We start from the raw sequence: 17,486 nt of genomic DNA, 5'->3' as shown, positions 1-17,486 counted from the left end.
CAGGGTGTGGCTAGTTTTCTGTACTGCCTAATTCAAATCCCAGAAATTCAGTAACAGAAAGAGCAGGTTAAACAAGTCCTACTTGATGAAATTCACATCACATTTAGCCAATATACAAGCATCCATTTGTAGAATAAATTATGTCACTAAATGAAATAAAATTCTTATCTTCTTTTTTTTTTTTTTTTGTAAGTATATAAGAGAGCAACTTACAGGGATGATTTGGCCACATACTCCAACAGGTTCATGTCTTGTGTAAGTGAAGAAGTCTCCATCTGGAAAATAAAGCACACACTCAGCTGTACAGGGAAGTGGTATATTCAATGCTTGTGGGGTGGAGGCTGAAAGTTGGTGTGAGAGGAAGATGAGATAAATATATAATTAACAAAGAAGAAGGAAGCATATCTTCAATAATTTACAGAACAAAACGTGAGCCCTCAAATAGTTTGGAATGATATCAATCATAAACCCGAGTTAGATAAAAGTAAAGATGCAAGATTGGAAAGTATCTGAAAGATAATTCTGCTTTTCATCATCAAGGAGGGATGTGGTCTCTATTATTGGAACTCTCAAAGTTTCATAGAAAAAAGAAAGAGCAATGAGGTAGGGTCATATCTAGCTGAAGAAGAATGATATTCAAGTGCATTTTCAGCAGCTCAAAGTTCTACCAGTAATATGATCCCTTTTAAAAAGTCATATGATTAAAAACAGTGAAATTTAAAAAAAGAGTTCCTAGAACTAATAAGCCTTTCTATGGATTTGCTCTGACATGTTTACTTCTGCCTACTTAACAAAATACAAGGGGGCTGGGGATTTAGCTCAGCAGCACAGCACCTGCCTGGCAAGCGTGAGGTCCTGAGTTCAATTACCGGTGCTGGAATCAAAACAAAACAAAACAAAACAAAACAAAACAAAAAAATTAATCTAAACAAAATATAAGCTCTCTTATACAGGGGCCTGGATGCACAGAAAAAAGGACATTTTCCTGTCCAGAGCTGACCAACTAATGTGTTCCACAGTCTCACGTGGCCTTTCGGAGAGCACCATTGCTCTTTGTGTTCAGTTCTACGACATTCTCCAGAGCAAGGCCTGTCTTTCTGAAGATCCACACGTATTTGAAGTGCCTTTTCCCATGTGGTCTGAGGGTAAAGTAACATAGTCACTAAGACAGATACATTTCTCAGTACCACTAGGGTTTAATTTTCCATGTGTCGCTTCATGACCACCACTGTAACATACTGGATGTCCAGTTAGATTAGAAACACACACTAGGGCCAGTCTTGTCAGTGTGTCTTATTGTTCCAGGTAGTGCATTTACATGAGTTATACTCTTCCCACACTATTTCTCAAATTGATGCTTTTCCATATGAAATATTTTTTATGTTTCTATGTGTATATCCTACTAATAAATATATACGCCCGCATTTGTATATACAAATCCTTACCTCAGGCTATAAACATAGCTATATCTTATTTTGAAGCTATTTGAAACAAATCAGTACGAACTAGTTTGTTTAATTATTCTGGTCTCACTGTACTGAGTTTGAGCAGGCACAGATAACCACAGCTGGTCCATGGTGGAGATGCAAAGAGGCTTAAATAATTACATTATGGAGGGATATAAATGTCACGAGAGCAGTGGAATCCAAATAACTAATGTCAGAGGCGAGCTATGAAAAGTTTAGGCTCTTCCATAGTTGCCTTAAATCAGTAATTGTAGCCATAAGAATGTTCCTACTTTCATGGTTTCTAAAATATCCATGGTGTTATGTTCTGTATGATTATATTGAGACAACTTTAAAGTCATTCGCTCAGTCATCACAGAATTTGCTAGTTTAGAACTGTGTTGGCTTAACATCAGGTGAAAATAATTTTATTTTGTTTGGCTGGCCTCTTCAAGAGGGAGCCATTGAAATGAAATCATTCAGGTCTACAGTGATCACCTCAGCCCTACCCCGCCCTGGAGGTCTCCCAGTGCTCCTCACCGATAGGTATGGTGCGGCCCTGGATCTTGTCAGCCCAGCCTGCACAGTAGTGTAACGTTTTTATGCAGCCCCCTAAATCCATCAGATACGCATTAGAAAATAACTTTCCAGCATTCATTGACTCCATTGTCTGAAAAACAAAAATGTTAAATTCTATAAAATTTCAGATATAAAAATACACATACTCATGATTTTGAATAATTATGTGCTACAGAATTTTAGAAACACAAGAAATCTTATTTTGTTTAATTAATTGCCTCTTTAAAAAGGAGACTCAAAAAGAGTTAAAATAACTCACACACTCGTATAACAAGATCTAATTAGAATGGGTAGGAGATTCCAGTGATTAAACCCGCTGCTGTTTCTTTTGATACACAATTCAGTACATAATATTCCATTCCTTGCACGGAGGTGGTACATGTGCATAACACATCTTTGTTCCTTTTCTTGTGCCCACTCTATCTCCTGAGCCCTATCCCATCTGGGAAAGATCTATCTGCCTACATCTTAGATCTAGTTCTTAGTTTGCTCTTTATTTATTATTTGGGTTTTTCACATAAGAGAAACCACATGATATTTAAGTTCAGTATCTGATTTATTTAAATTAACATTATGGCCTCAAAGTGTGTCCATTTCCCTACAGATAACTCAAGTTTATCTGAAAGAAAGAGTAGTGTTATATTTCATGTAAATACTACATATTTTTTATTCCTTCATCTGTTGATGGACATATAGTATAGGCTACCTCCAAGATTTAACTTGTCTCATTCCGAGTGTCCCCTGGCTAACCAGTGTTTGAGGAGTTGATCACAATTTTATATGCCTGAAGGAGAAAATAGTATGCAATTTCCTTGGTCAGATGAGAAATGCAACAAGATTTCACTTGTAATCCAAACATGGTGATGGTTTAACATTAGTGCCCATTTCTCATATTTCTCTAATTGTTTTTATTTTTTAATTCCATCTCGATATAACTAATCCACTCACATGAGCATAACATCTGGATCCTTTATCCATGAATTTTATTCAGCAGAATTTTCAGTGATGAAACGCCTTTGGGCATTCCTGTTATAATTTGAATGATCAGTTCTTTCAAATTATACTACTGTCACTTGAATGATCAGGCTATAAAATTCAACATTTTCTGGTTCTCTAGCATAATTATTATATGGTACCCTCTCTCTTCTTTTTCTTCTTTGCTTAAAATGAAATTCAGGACTAAAGATGGAGCTCAGCAGAACAAATGCCTGCATGGCGCTTGAGTTCAATTCCTGGTACCAAAAAAAAAGGTGCTGTGCCGCTGAGCTAAATCCCCAGCCCCTAGAATTTTTTTTAAAAAGCACACATAGACACACAATTTTTGCTGGTTGTAATGGTGCGCACAAGTGACCCCAGTATTTGGAAGGCTGAGGCAACACAGTGAGTTTGAGACCAGCTTTAGATACATAGGTACTCCAAAGTATGCCTGAACTACATAGGGAGACCTTGTCTCAGGAAAACAAAAAAAATATAAATACTTTTTATTTACATATTGAGTTGGATTTCATTTCTATATTTTTTTTGCCCTTTTCACTTGTGAAAAAGAAAAATTACATCATTTAATCATGAACATTGTGAATAGACACATTAAATATTTTGGTGAGCTAAAGTGAGGAGAAATAAGATTTATTATAGAGAAATATTTTGGATATCTACAACAAAGTAAATGATATTTTCCAGTAAGACTTCAGGGCCACATAAGTTTGAGAAACCAATATTCCAGAAGATTTACACTGCCTATCACCTTGCTAAAGACTTGTTACAGTTCTAAAGTAAAGATTCATCTTTAATTTGGCTTAAGTGAGGAATTGCCAAAGCTTATGCTGTAGAATCAGTTGTGGGAGCAGAAGTTAACATCATCCATAACTAGAAAGTGGATAACTATTTGAGAATAAACTCAAGGGTTGACATTTCTTTAGGATAAGGAGACTAACTCTTTTCCTTTTTTCACAGGGTGCATGTAATGCTCAGTAAAACCAATCATGTTGCCAGTTCAAACAGTGAATGCTTTAGCGAGCTCTCCCTATGCATCCAGTTTGGTTATACTCACTGCCAGCAGTAGACGATCTCTTTCAATTAAGTCAGCCAGCTTGTGTAGGAGGCGGCCCCTCTCTGAAGCATCCATAGTACGCCACGGAGAGCCAATCTGAAAGGCCTGTCTTGCAGCCTGCACTGCTTTGTCGACATCTGCCTGTAAGTCAGGGGGAATTCAATTCAATGCACTCATCCTATTGGCAGAGCAAATCCAATGGCAATAACCCTTTAAAACAGGCTGTAGCTAGTCATAAACAGATGCTGTGTCTCCATTACCTCAAAGTCTAGCATATTCTACACAATCAACTATGGTAGGTTGGACTGACACCTGCTGAGTAATCTTTAGAATGATGAGCTCCTCACACCTGACATGGACCTGACTTCCTAGAATATAACTATTAACAATATTTTCCTAGTTGCTGTCATTTGAGTGTTTACCATATTTGGAATACTGCTCTAATAACTTTATATATGTGAATCCATTTGATTCTCAATAATCTCATAGGGCTAATATATTCTTCACTTAATAGATGATAAAAAACAGAAGAGGACAGATTTGCTCCAGGTCAATAACTGAATACGCTGAACTGAGGTTTAATGAAGTCCCTCTAACCGTGGATCCCTTGTTCTTTACCACTTTTTCTGCTTCTTTGGTGACTGAGATGCAAAATTTCCAAGCAAACTCAAGATCCTAAAAAGTGAATACATTTTCTGCCTTCTGGGTACTCTACAATTTGTGCATACTCATGAAGAACTTACTGAGAACTGAATAAGTACTTTTCTTTGCTATTGAAGAGTAAGCATTATAAACATGCACTCATTCTTTCTGTGCAGAGGGCAAAAGGCAGAGGAAAAGTGGATCGGTTTGTAGAGACCTCTGCATGGGATAAGCCCTCTTTCCCTGGCTGGGTACAAAGAGATCTTTTTAAATTCCTAATTAAGTAAAGAAAACAGTTACTTTTAATTGATAATGCACCATTTACACTGATCCCCACAATAATGAAATTGTTAAGTACTGCAAACAGGTATTGATAAAAAAGAAATTAATTCTGTGACAAATTAAAAAAAAAAAACCTACATTGATTCAAACAAAAGCCAAATAATAGAATAAATCCACACCAACAAAGCCTTTTTAAGTAGCCTCCTGGCTTTCATTTGAGCTGCTTTCTGTCATACTTTTTCTCCTGTGCTGTGTTTTTCTAATCCAGGTAGGTATACTCTTCCAGTGTTCTGCTAATGAACCCTGGTTACTGCCTTCCCCCTATAGATCCTTATGCAGATACCCAGTCATCTCCTATAAAATTCACCAACAATGAAACCACCATTCTTACCTTTCTAATTCACATGGTTTTTGCTTTCCCCTCCAAATCCATTGCAAATACATTAAATCCCAACACCCCTCCCACATTTTTGCTACCTAGAACTGACCCCTGTGGAACTTCAGAAATCTCAACATCACAGACCAGAAGATTACAACTTTTTGCAGAGGATGTAATTCCCTTTGAGAATTAAGGTGGGAAGAAAAAAACCAACTATTTTGTTTAAAAATTGCTCAAATTTAATCTAAATTCCAGTCAAGAATGATGTCTCCCTCTTGGAGGCCTCCTCATTAGACTGGATTCAATTAAAAAGTCACAAACCTACAAGTCTCAAAATTATCAAAGTAGGAATAACTAAAAATGTTTTTAAATAGCTATGTTCTTTAATTTATGATAAGGTTGATTCCTCATACACCTGTAAGTTGAAAATACTGTGAGTCAAAATTGCATTTTGTACACCTGACCTATTGAACATTATAATTTAGCCTCGCTTGAATTAAATGTGCTCAGAATGCTTATAATCTCATTTAGTTTGTTTAAGGCAGTGCACAGTATAGCATTGGCTGTTTATACTTGGATCATGTAACTGACTGGTAATTGTGGTTTTCTGTTGCTGCTTAGCAATGAAAAACAATATTGTATAGCTTTTACTACCCTGGTGGAAAAAATTAAAATATTTCTATTGAGTGTATATTGCTTTTGCATCTTAGTAAAATTAAAAATTGGAAGTTGAACCATTACAGATTGTGGATCATCTGTATTGATCACCAAACTAAGATGATCTGAAGCAAGAGAGATTTCTTAAAAGTATAACCTGGTCTGAGTAAGTGATGATACATATTGACTACAAGCAACAATTTTTCAGTGTAATATATGACACTGATATACCTCACCATCACAGGTGGGAGAATGGTGTATATATACAACCAATTGTATGGGCTCACAACTTCTTCCTGAGAAATGCATGCAAAGTGCATATTTTGAGCATTCAGTGAATCATACTGATTGCATATCTGTGGACATTGCTTTATGCCATAAGTTCTAGCTTTCTAGTGTTAAATTCAGAAAGTACTCTTTAGAAAAAGAGATAGAGAAGCAAACCACAGGAATCTGACATTGTCAGTTTGATGTGTGGATACCATGGCATATAAAATGTTTGCTTCTCTGTGTTTAAACAGATCTGTGTGACACAGCTTTCATTTCAATCCTTTTGCTAAGCGTTCTGCCATTGGCCTCAGTCGAGTACGGGGTATCAGAGGTGTCATGGCCTCCACCGAGATGCGGAGGAACTGGCTTCTAGACAATTACTTCTTTGTAGGAAAAGAAAAGAAAACATTCTTAGAAAATGTTGTTATCAATAAAGATATTCTTGTGGTTGTATGCTTTGGATCATATTTCTCTTTTTCCCACATCCAATATTTAATTTTTCAGGAGCAGTAATAGAGAGAGTAATGATAGTTAACTTATAGTTTTGAAATAAAAAAGTAGATTTAAATTCTGATCTCTCCCTATGAGCAATGTAAGTTTGGAGGCATCCAGTCATCTACATCAATCCATCCATCCATCCGTTTCATACCCAATCTGCCATATAACATTCTTCTCTTCAGTCTGCTAACGATAGAATAGTGAACTGAACAGCTTGTCCTTCTGAAATATTCAATCAAATGGGTGGTACATATAACCAATCATCACCCCACTCTCTTAAATACCATGAATGACAATTACCTGTCAGTATTCTCAAGGAATTGGTCCCAGGACCACATTAATGACAACCTAAATCTACAGATGCTAAAGACTTATGTAAATCAATATAATATTTTCTCATCTAACCTACACACATTCTCACATATAATTTCAATCATCCCTGGATTACTTACAATACCTACTGTAATGTGAATGCTATGCAAATAGCTGTTCTATTTGTTCTCTAAACAAACAATACCATATTGTTTAGAGAGTAATAAGAAAACCATCAGTACACATTCAGTATAGACCCATCCCCGGTAGGCCTAACTTCACAGTTTATGTCAGCAACATCACCATGGTTGGTTGATGCTGTGGAAGAGGAATTTGTGGACACAAGATGCCTACTCTATTCTGAGGTAAAATGCTGTACTACATTTTTAAAACTCAGTTTTCTGATCTGTAAATTCAAGGTGGGTGACCTCACAGGGTTGTGTTGAAGGTTATATAAATAACCCTTGAGATACAATTTCATGTGGCAGATATTATGTTGTTCATTATATAGATATGATTGTTATTATAGTCTTAGAAGTCAAACTAGAGTTAAAATAACTTTCAGCAATTCCAGTGCATTGTGATACTTCTTTTTGTTTTTGCTGCCTGGTAGAATTACAGGCTTTTATTATTTTATACTGTTGACAGCCTGTCCTGTTCATCCTCTCCCTTACCTTACTGTGTTGCCTAGAGCTACCAGGCTAATCTCTCTCATACAATTTTATCTTATCACTCTCTATTTCAAGGTTTGCAACTGTTCCCTTTCACCTGCAGTCCAAGGCCGGACTCTTCTGCTTGCTTTTCAAAGTCCAATATTCTTTGCCTCCCTCCCTCAACTGGCCCATAATTTGCATTCTCAGTTTTTTCTGCCCTGACTCAGCTCTTTATTGCTGTATGATCCCTCATGCCAAGAATGTTCTGCCAAAACACTCTATGCTTTCAAAATCCTACACATTTTTAAAGGTTCAGCTACTACAACTATATAAATCCTTGCTGGAGTATTCAGTTTGATGACACTACTAAGTAAGAGACTGCTAAACTTGATGTTTTCTACAGTCTCAAGTTACCGATGTAATTTTTATCCATCTTGTTTTACACATGCTTAGGTCTCATGAACATGCAATCCAGTACAGAGTAGAACCAAACTTTGATCCCATATCTGACCCAGTTCTAGGTTTTATAGCTTTGTGGGGTTGTTATTATGTATTTGTTGCAATTAATATTTACTACTATCTGTATTTGAAGCTATGGTATTTTTTTATGACTCTGTGCCTACAATAAAAAGTTAATAAATATTTCATAATCTCATTAACTACCTTCTACACCCATCAAGTTACTCTGATGTTTCATAAGGATATATCTTACATAACATATTAGCATTTACATCATAAGCGTATTTTAATTGAATCCATTGTATAGCAAAGCTTTTACATTATCCATAGCCGGTAGGCATAAAAGCTTATTTTCTCTTTTTCTCTTTTTAAATTTCAAGTCTAACATTTTTATTGTAAGATGGGGATGTTCAAAGATATAATCTTTTAATTAACCAGAAAATAATTTGGTACATTAACTCAAACTTGCTATGAGCAGTAACACTGTTGCCTTTGGCATTTAAAATGTTTTTTTAATTGTTTGTCTGTTTGGTTTTTCGAGGCAAGGTCTCCTTATGTAGTTCAGGCTGGCCTTGAACTAAATATGTAGCCCAGGCTGGCCTCCAACTCATGGGGATCCTCCTGCCTCAGCCTCCTGAGTGTTGGGATTACAGACCTATGCTACCAGGCCTGGGAAATTTTTTTTTTTTTTTAAAGTAAAGATCCACAAGCTGTGTCCATGAAGGTAGTTTGAATGATGATGGACTATCAAATGCCTCCTAAGCTCTGCTAAGGAAGATTGAACCCTTCAGTCACTACCAGCTCATACATTTCCTTATTAAATTCATTCAAAGGTGAGGGAAATGGTTATCAGACCAGTTTTATTTTTACACCTCTCAAAAGCCCTTTCTTTAATGGACATTTACTTTTAACCCCACCAGGTATGTGTTAGTTCATGCTTTCGTGGTAGAGGCAGTTTTCAGGGTTAGTCTATGCAGCCTAAAAGACCCACTGAAGTGCAAGGAAAATGGCTCCCACCCACACTTGCGCTTTGTTCTATAAACTCCATCCATCACTCTTCTTTTATCTGGATACCACTTAAAGCCTGTTGTTAGCTCCATTCTTCTTCTGCATTAAATCCCTGAAACTTTTGGCTGTTTATCTAAAGAGTCAGGTCCAGAATACTAGGTTTACTGTGACTATATAATTAGATTTGTGCCTTTCACTAAACAATATTAGTTTACATTCATTGGCAAAGTTGTTTGAACAGTAATTATTCTTTAAGGACCAAAGTATTTTTTTTAAATAATTCTAAAAGGAATTCAGTGATAGGAATGCTGGATGTTGAACAAACAGTTATTTTCCTGGTGCCGTCTGTATCACTGACAATTTACTTTAGGTGATCAAATGTCCAGCCAATGCCCTTGTGATTGTGACCTGACTTAAAGCATTGCTGGGTGTCACTAGGTGTCCTTGAGTTCTTCTCTGGGTAGGAATATTGTCAATAAGCACTCAGTGACACACTGCTCAAAGGCTAATGGTATAATTGTCAACTTTCTCTTACTACTCCTTACGAGAAGGTAAATCCCCCAGACTGTGCCAAGAAAAGGCCTCAGACTACCTTGGAAGGCTTCAGCTGTAACCCAAGCACAGACATGTGCTCTCCCCCTGGAAAAAACCCTAAGGCAAAGCAAGATGTTATCTATGAGACCAATGGCCAAACTAAGTGCTCAAGGCTCCATAGCTAAAACATAAAGGCTATATATTTTTTCTTTTATTAGTTTCAAACTACAAATGTTCGACAGTCTTTCTGTGAGTGACATTCATAACCGTAGAAAGAACACGAGCTAACACAGCTTTGTTCTACCTGCACTCAGATATTTATTGCTTTTTTACTTATTCTTGCCTGAGCCACTGAACCAACTAGATGAGCATTTGAGGTAGTTATGTGTGGATCTCTAGAAATCTCTGACACTGGGTATTTGTTCTTTTTTTCTGAATGCAAAAAATGTGTTCTCTTGTTTCTGGGAATAGCTCATAGTTTTCAGGCTTCTGAATCTTCTGTAGCACTTTGCCAGGGGTGATCAATATTTCTCTGCCTGTTTGGTCTTGCAAAAATTCATGCAGGGGCAGAATGGATGTGACAGCGTGATTTCCAACCCCATTTTACCTCTCCAAGTCTGGGCTCTACTCCATCCATCTATCCAAGCGATTTTCACAAAGACACTAAAAACATACATTAGACAAGAGACAGCCTCTTGAGTAAATCACGCTGGGAAAACTGTTTATATGTGAAGAATGAAATTCAACCCCCACCTCTCACAAGATACATAAATCGGTATAAACTATACCAAACACCTACCTGAAAGATCTGAAACTGTCAAGCTACACTGGCAAACACTTCAATATTTTGGACTAAGCCATGGTTTTTGGATGAAACCCCAAAAGCACAAGCACCGAAACAAAGATAGACAAATAAATTTATATAAAACTAAAAATGGTATGAAGAGCAAACAGTTAAAAAGCCCAACTATAGAATGGGGAAATGGGTAGACTGTACTTCTGATAAGGAATTAATGTCTACCATATTAGAAGATTTGAAACAATAGAAAAAACATTCTGATTTTAAAATGGGAAAATGATCTGAACAATGTCAATACTTTATTTTGATTGATATCTTCTTACAGATTGGATATTGTCAAAGAACTCAAACATGCCAAATGTTAGTGAGGATGTGAGCCCTCACTAACCCCTACATACCTGTGGTGAGAATGTAAATTAGTACAGTCATTATGCATAATAGCATGAACATTTTTAAAAAATTAAATTAAATTACTATGTAATCCAGCTATCCCACATCTGAGTATATCTCCAAACAAAGTGAAATGTTACAATATTATCTGCAAAAAAAAAAAAAAAATAATAATAATACCTGCATTCCCAGGGATAGCTCTGTTAATTGCAGAACTATTTATATGAGCAAACATATGGAATCAACTAAGATGCCTGTCAGGAGATAAGTGGATAAAGAAAATGTGGTATATGTGCAATGGAATATGATTCATCTATAAAAAAATTATTCCTGTCAGTTGAGGCAAAATGGATGAGATCAGAGGACATTGTGTTGAGGGAAATGATCCAGTCACAGAAACACAAATTTGTTATGTTCTCACTAATAGGTGGAAGACAAAAAGTTGATTTCAAAAAGAAAGTGTAACAGTAATTAGCAGCAACTGAGAAGGAAAGGAGAGAAGGGTGAGAGATGGGGGTTGAATAATGGGTTCAAAATACAATCAGAGAGGAGGAGAAATTCAAAATCGTTAGGAGGGTAAGTTGTGATGTCCCACAGCACGCTGAAGTGACTGAAGTGTACAGTTGTACTTTTTATGTTTCATAAGAACTAGAAGAGGCTGTAAACCCAATGAAATGATAAATGTATGAGCAGTATAATTTGCTTGCTGTAATCATTACACATTTTATACCTATATTTCATTTTGCATGTATTACATAAAATACATTCTACATATAATAGAGCTTATCTCCTTGGCAATTACAGAAAGAACCCTTGTCCCTTGTTAAATGCTAAGCAGCGAGAGGAGATATAACTTACTGTTTAATAGTTTAGTTCAGCGTTTTCACAATGTATTCCCCTACTTTCTCTTCAGCCATAGCTGCGTTTGCTGAGAGTTTGCCAGAAATGTGAATTCCTGGGCTTCACTCTAGTGTTCTAAAAACAAACTCTAAGGGAGGTGAAGGTTTGTATCTTAACCAGGTATCCAGGAAATTCTGATGAGGGCACATTTTCTGGATCATTACCTTTGTCAACAGCCAGGTGAGTGCTAGATTCCTAGGGTGTGGGGCAGGTGGAAATTCAAAGGTTGATTCAAGAGAAGACTGTTTCATCGAGACATTTGTACCAGAAGCTGAGTTGTGAAAGTGTGAGGTGCAGTGTTGGTCTCTACAAAATCACACTATCTAGACTAATTCATCAGTACCCATGCGCTTCTAGTACAAGTGTTATGGGCAAATGCAATGTCCTAAAATCACACAAAAGAGAGCACTTGTATCTGGGAAGATTTGAGAAGGCTTTGAAAGAAGTATAAAAGCACATAATGACTGAGGATTTATAAGTCTGGTGCTCTTGAAGATCTTTGGATATTTTATTTAACCTCCCAAGTATTTCTGATTTCCTCATTTTCTATAAAAAAGAATAGCTGCTCCACGAGGTAAGTGCAAAAAGTGTTACCTCTGGCTGCTACTGCCCATATGACTTGGACAAGTTCCTGAGGGTTGCAGGGTAGAAGGACGCAGAGGCAGTGACCAGCAAATAGCCTTAGGGGAGGGACACTGGGTGTGGTGAATTTGGAAGTCTAAGGTCAGTGAGGTACCCGGGACAGAGCCATAAAAAGTGGTTGAGGACTATTAGAGATGACCATTGCATGCGGACTTTGCCCTTTTAGGTAATGCGCAGCTGAGTGAAGGGAGACCTGAGTGCAAGGGAGCAGCTGAGTGCAAGGGAGAACTCTTCAGTGTGCACAGAAAGCCAAGCCTGAAATCGAGTGCTGTGTCCGTTTCAGTCTGCTTCTCCTTCTCAAAGTCTATTCTGGTCCTGCGGGCATGGGCCTCACTTTGTTCTGACAATTCTACAAAGTATCTAGGGTCTTTAGAAAACCCAAAGTTCCATTGCTTTCTGAGACTAGGCTTGAATGGTTCAGTACATTGAGATTTATGACCTTGTGGATTAAGGCTAAGGCCAATCCACAAAGAGAAAATAGACACTGTACAGGAGCATGAGATTGATCCAACTGAAAGCTAGGGTCATGAATGGTAGTACCCTTGGGTTTTGCTGAATTCATTTCCCAGTAGTATTTTTATGAAGCAAGACAATTTATTGCTTTATAGCTAATCTCCAAAGCAGAGATTTAAAGCTGGATAACACTGAACAACTAAAGAAGAGACAAATTACTTCAAATTGGAAACACATGCACTTTTTATGTTTGTATTTGGGTAAAAAGTCTGAAGGCTTTTATTTTTCTTATTTCTCCAAGCTTTTTAAATTTACCCTATCTTACTTTTATAAAAGTCACAAAGGAAAGCAGTAACCCTCCTAGACACAGGCTCTGGGGTCTGAAGGACATTTGAATGCTGATCTTATGACTTAAGAGAAATGCCATCCTGTGTAAAGTACTTAGTCTTTTTATTCTGCCATTTTATCACCATTTGTACATGTTGCTAAAAATATTACCTTTCTAATAAGGTTGCTCTAAATGTTAAATTAGTAGAGCATTTACAATTTTAAAAAGTCACTGAAGAATTCGGTCACTATTTTGTTAATATTTTAGCTACAGTAAAACTGCACTTTAAATTAGTTACAGTAGTTGAGATATTTTTAAAAGTTCATTTAAAAGCTACAGGTTGATATTAATTCAATGATTTTTAATGAAATAACTTCAAAATGTATTATTTAAAATAATGATTGTCAAAAAATAGTATAGTAACTTTTAAAATTTCACCTAGCAACTTAAAAAGAATGATTTCATATCAATAAAGTATTTCTTGTCTCTTCCAAGGCTGTGAGTAGTCTTTTCTTAAGACTCTGTACAACAAATGTGGACATTATTTCAATTATAAAACAATGCAGAAAAACAATATGAAAAGAAGTCACTACAATAACTCAAGCATACGGTCAATTTATTGGACTTGGAATGTGTTTGGGAGCTCAGAATGGTGAGAAGTAGAGGAACCTGGGATAAAATGGAACTACTGTTCAGAAACTCACCTTATCCCCTTCTTCTACCTCACAGATTTTCTCCTCAGTGGCAGGATTAAGTACAGGAAACTTCTTGCCGCTCACTGAATCATGCCATTCATTGTTTATGAAGATCTGTAGGGTTGTGGAGAAAGTGGGTAAAAGAAAGCATTGAATACGCAGTACACTTTGCAAATGCGTGTGAATTTAAACTAAGTGTTACACAATATCTAAAAAATGTTCTCACCTCAACATATTTGGTTTTATCTTACAATTTACATACAGACACATTATAAGCATATGTGTGCTCTACAACAAAATCAGATTTGTGAAGCTTTAGTAAGGTGTGCAGTCTTTTCAAAGCTAGAAAATACAGATTGGAGAAAAGAACTTAGAAACTGGTGTTTTTAACTGAAGTAGCTGTGCATGTGAGGCCAGAACAGCTTTGGTGGGCTTGATCTTTATAAACCATGACTTCTACTTCCACTTCAAGTTCTGAACATGTTTGTTTTGGCCTCTTGTGATTTGGTACGATGACTGATTATTTTCAGTGCTTTATTTTGTTGTCACAAAGCTAACTTTGGGTTAGAATTTCTTAAGAGATTTGCTTAGAAAAACTTGGCTCATGGCTTGTTTTTCACTGACTCTTAAAGGCATGCAGATTTCATTCTCCTTTTCATCAGAGCATCTCCTAATTTGTCTTCAGATGAGATCAGGTACTAGATTTCTTAGTAGTACTACTGAGAAAGAGACATGCCTCTACAGTACATCCAGAAAGTTTGGAATTTTATTCTGTGAATGGAAGAGACATGTTAAAACCATTAGTATGTCATTTAAAATGTCTGAGATTCAGCTTTTCAGGTCTGAATTTGCATTTCTTTGATAAACCAACTGTAATATTAACTTACCCTTTGTTGGAGAAAAACAACTAAGCCAAATTAAAGAATATCCTTTAATGATGAGTAAGATTATATTCTTTTTATGTCCAATATCAGGATTTTTTCACTTTTGAACCTTTTATTTTTATTTATTCTTCTTATTATTAACATATGAAAACAATCATAAATAACTATTGAGTATTATGTATTGCAAATTTTTGTTAGGTTTATTAAAACATGACTTAGTTTATTTAACTTTGAATCCTAGGTAACTGAAAAATATAATTCTAAAAGAAAGTTGTCTTATATACTGGGTTTGTAACATATATCTTAATTCAGACATTCATCTTTACTTCATATTTAGGGATAGAAATTCATTTTTCTGTCTTGGATATAGCAATATACCACTATGCAAGGTGTAAATCATTAGCAATGCTAACAAAGCATCATAGTTAGTAAAAATTTCTCAGTGACATTTATCGAGATTATATATTCTACACATGAATACATTATGATATTTGTGATTTGCTGGAAACTAGGGTGGAAGACAAGCCTCCTTATTTGCCTGTTCACAGCAATAAAATTGTCCATACAACAAAACATCATCTTATATCTGTTGAAGGTTCAAAAGAATTGTAGTGTGAAGCTAGAACTGACTGGGAGAGGATGTACGCACGAGTATATAGAGGAAGATGTAGACCAAGCGGTTCAGATGAAGAGACTAGATGTGGCAAGATAAAACTATAAAGGTCTGAGAAGAGTAGCCAGCAAATCCTTGCTTCTCTGACAGGGTAACTGAATACAAATGAAGAGCATAAAATTCATATTATCCCTCAAGAGGAATAAAAGTTGGCATCTTCGTTCAAACTGAAGAAAGATAAACCTAAAATCATGACTCTACAGCATCTATCGGGGTGAAACAATACACAGCTATCTGAAACACACTTTGAAGAACCTTATAGTCACCCTTAAGGAATATTTTCTTAGGCATCTCTAATCCTTGCCACTTAGTATTTTTCTTACTAAGGGATGACTGGAAGACACTTCAGCAGTGTTCCCCAAGCTCACTCACTGCTATCTTTACATTTTTGCTGCTCTCACCCCAAACTGAGGTTCTAAAAGCTTTCTAATCCAGACCCGATACCTATATCTCTCTCTCTCTCTGCCCCCTACACACTGTCCTTCTTCATTAATAACACACATAATCCATAGTCACGTTTTTATATCACTTTGTTCATTATTACTGTTTAAACTACTCCCTGCCTCACAGTTGCCTAAATAAAATTTAATCTGCACCCCATTTCTAGAATCTTCCTCACCCGACCAAGTTCACTTTTGTCTGCATGCCTCCTTAGAACTCTTTTGTGATTCCCCCCTTGAACTTCTTAGCATGTCACTTGAGGGGGTTTATGATTTGGGCTCAATATCCTCTTCCAAACTACGGTCCCACTGCTCCCCAAAGTTGCCTTTTGCTTCTGTCTCATTCTACTGCAACTTTGTGCCATGCCCTTCTCTGCTCCACACCTTTATTCATACGGTTCTCAGAGGGGAGTTCTGCCACATTCTTCTGCTTGAAACTCAGCCTTAATGCATCATCTCCTTATGAAGATGTCTCTAATCTCTCCAGTCATATTTACCCTCTTTTTCCAGAACAATTGCTGCTATCCTATTATTAAATTGCTTATTAAGTTCTTCTTTTTGTTAAAGTTAAATACCCATGTATCAGCCCATGAAATTTCAAAAGAAAAACTAAAGAAAAATTAAAGACCTAAGAACATTGTGGTACCTGCCCCAGATTTTTAAACCAGCCTTCAAAGCTTGCATCAGATTCAAACACATGCTAAAACTGCCTTCCTCCCTGCTCTCAAGAATGTATTATCTCTTCAGACTTTACCTCTCCACAGTAAGAGAACGTATAAATCTCATTCTGTGAGAAATGGACTCAAAATTCCACCACTGTATAGTATAATTTCACTAAACAAATTTTTTTTTTTAAAAAAGAGAATTGATTGTTTTGTGTGAGTTATGGTGGGACTTTATAGCTTCTTGCCTGAGTCCTTTTATTCTTCATCTGTGACAATTATCTTATCTCAAATTCTCAATAACATGCTCTCAATACATTCTAGGTTTTATTCCCTTCATCTCACCTCTCTTGGAGAAAGACTCTTTGCAATATGCATATACCATTTTGTTTTAGTATCAGAATCATGCATCTAAATTGCACATAAATTTCCTTCTTCAGATTAAAGCCAGTTAACATTTTGTAAATCAGCATTAACCTGCAGTAAAACCCCAGTTTCTCTGGCAGCCTTAAGGCAACTGAAGAGATCAGCTATAGATAATCCTAAATTATCGGCCACAGCTCTGCATTATTCAGTTTTAACCTTTAACACTGGAGAACACTGTGAATCCAAGTGTTGTTTGAGCTTGTGCTTATATTTACATAATCCTGAGTGCTCTTCTTCTTTTGTATCAGAAAAGTTTTTGTCAAATAATGAGCGGATATGCTTGAGATGTAGTCTGGAACATGAAGTGGAAAAATGCGAGGTGAGTCAGTCATGGCCCTGCCTCCAGGAGTGTAGAATCCAAGAGGAGCATGTATTTATATTGAGACCAGCCAGTAAGGTTAAAGACTGTAGACTCCAATAGCCAAA

At 36.4% G+C, this 17,486-nt stretch overlaps 1 protein-coding gene across 1 annotated transcript in view; it reads right to left on the bottom strand.

The window, feature by feature from the left end:
- The window catches only part of LOC102008248 (retinal dehydrogenase 1), a gene marked incomplete at its 3' end in the record, with an annotated part of 40,998 nt that overhangs the window by 14,439 nt on the left and 9,073 nt on the right, over nt 1-17,486 (bottom strand). Inside the window, 4 exon segments of the mRNA XM_013506548.1 lie at nt 214-275; nt 1,986-2,115; nt 4,075-4,215; nt 13,985-14,089. Of these exon segments, the coding sequence (XP_013362002.1) occupies nt 214-275; nt 1,986-2,115; nt 4,075-4,215; nt 13,985-14,089 (438 nt within the window).

Source organism: Chinchilla lanigera, unplaced genomic scaffold (genome assembly GCF_000276665.1).
Source record: "Chinchilla lanigera isolate Chin_1 unplaced genomic scaffold, ChiLan1.0 scaffold00111, whole genome shotgun sequence".
NCBI classification, from domain to species: domain Eukaryota; kingdom Metazoa; phylum Chordata; class Mammalia; order Rodentia; family Chinchillidae; genus Chinchilla; species Chinchilla lanigera.
Note: the sequence above shows the minus strand (reverse complement) of the source record. Positions and strands in the feature narration are given on the sequence as shown.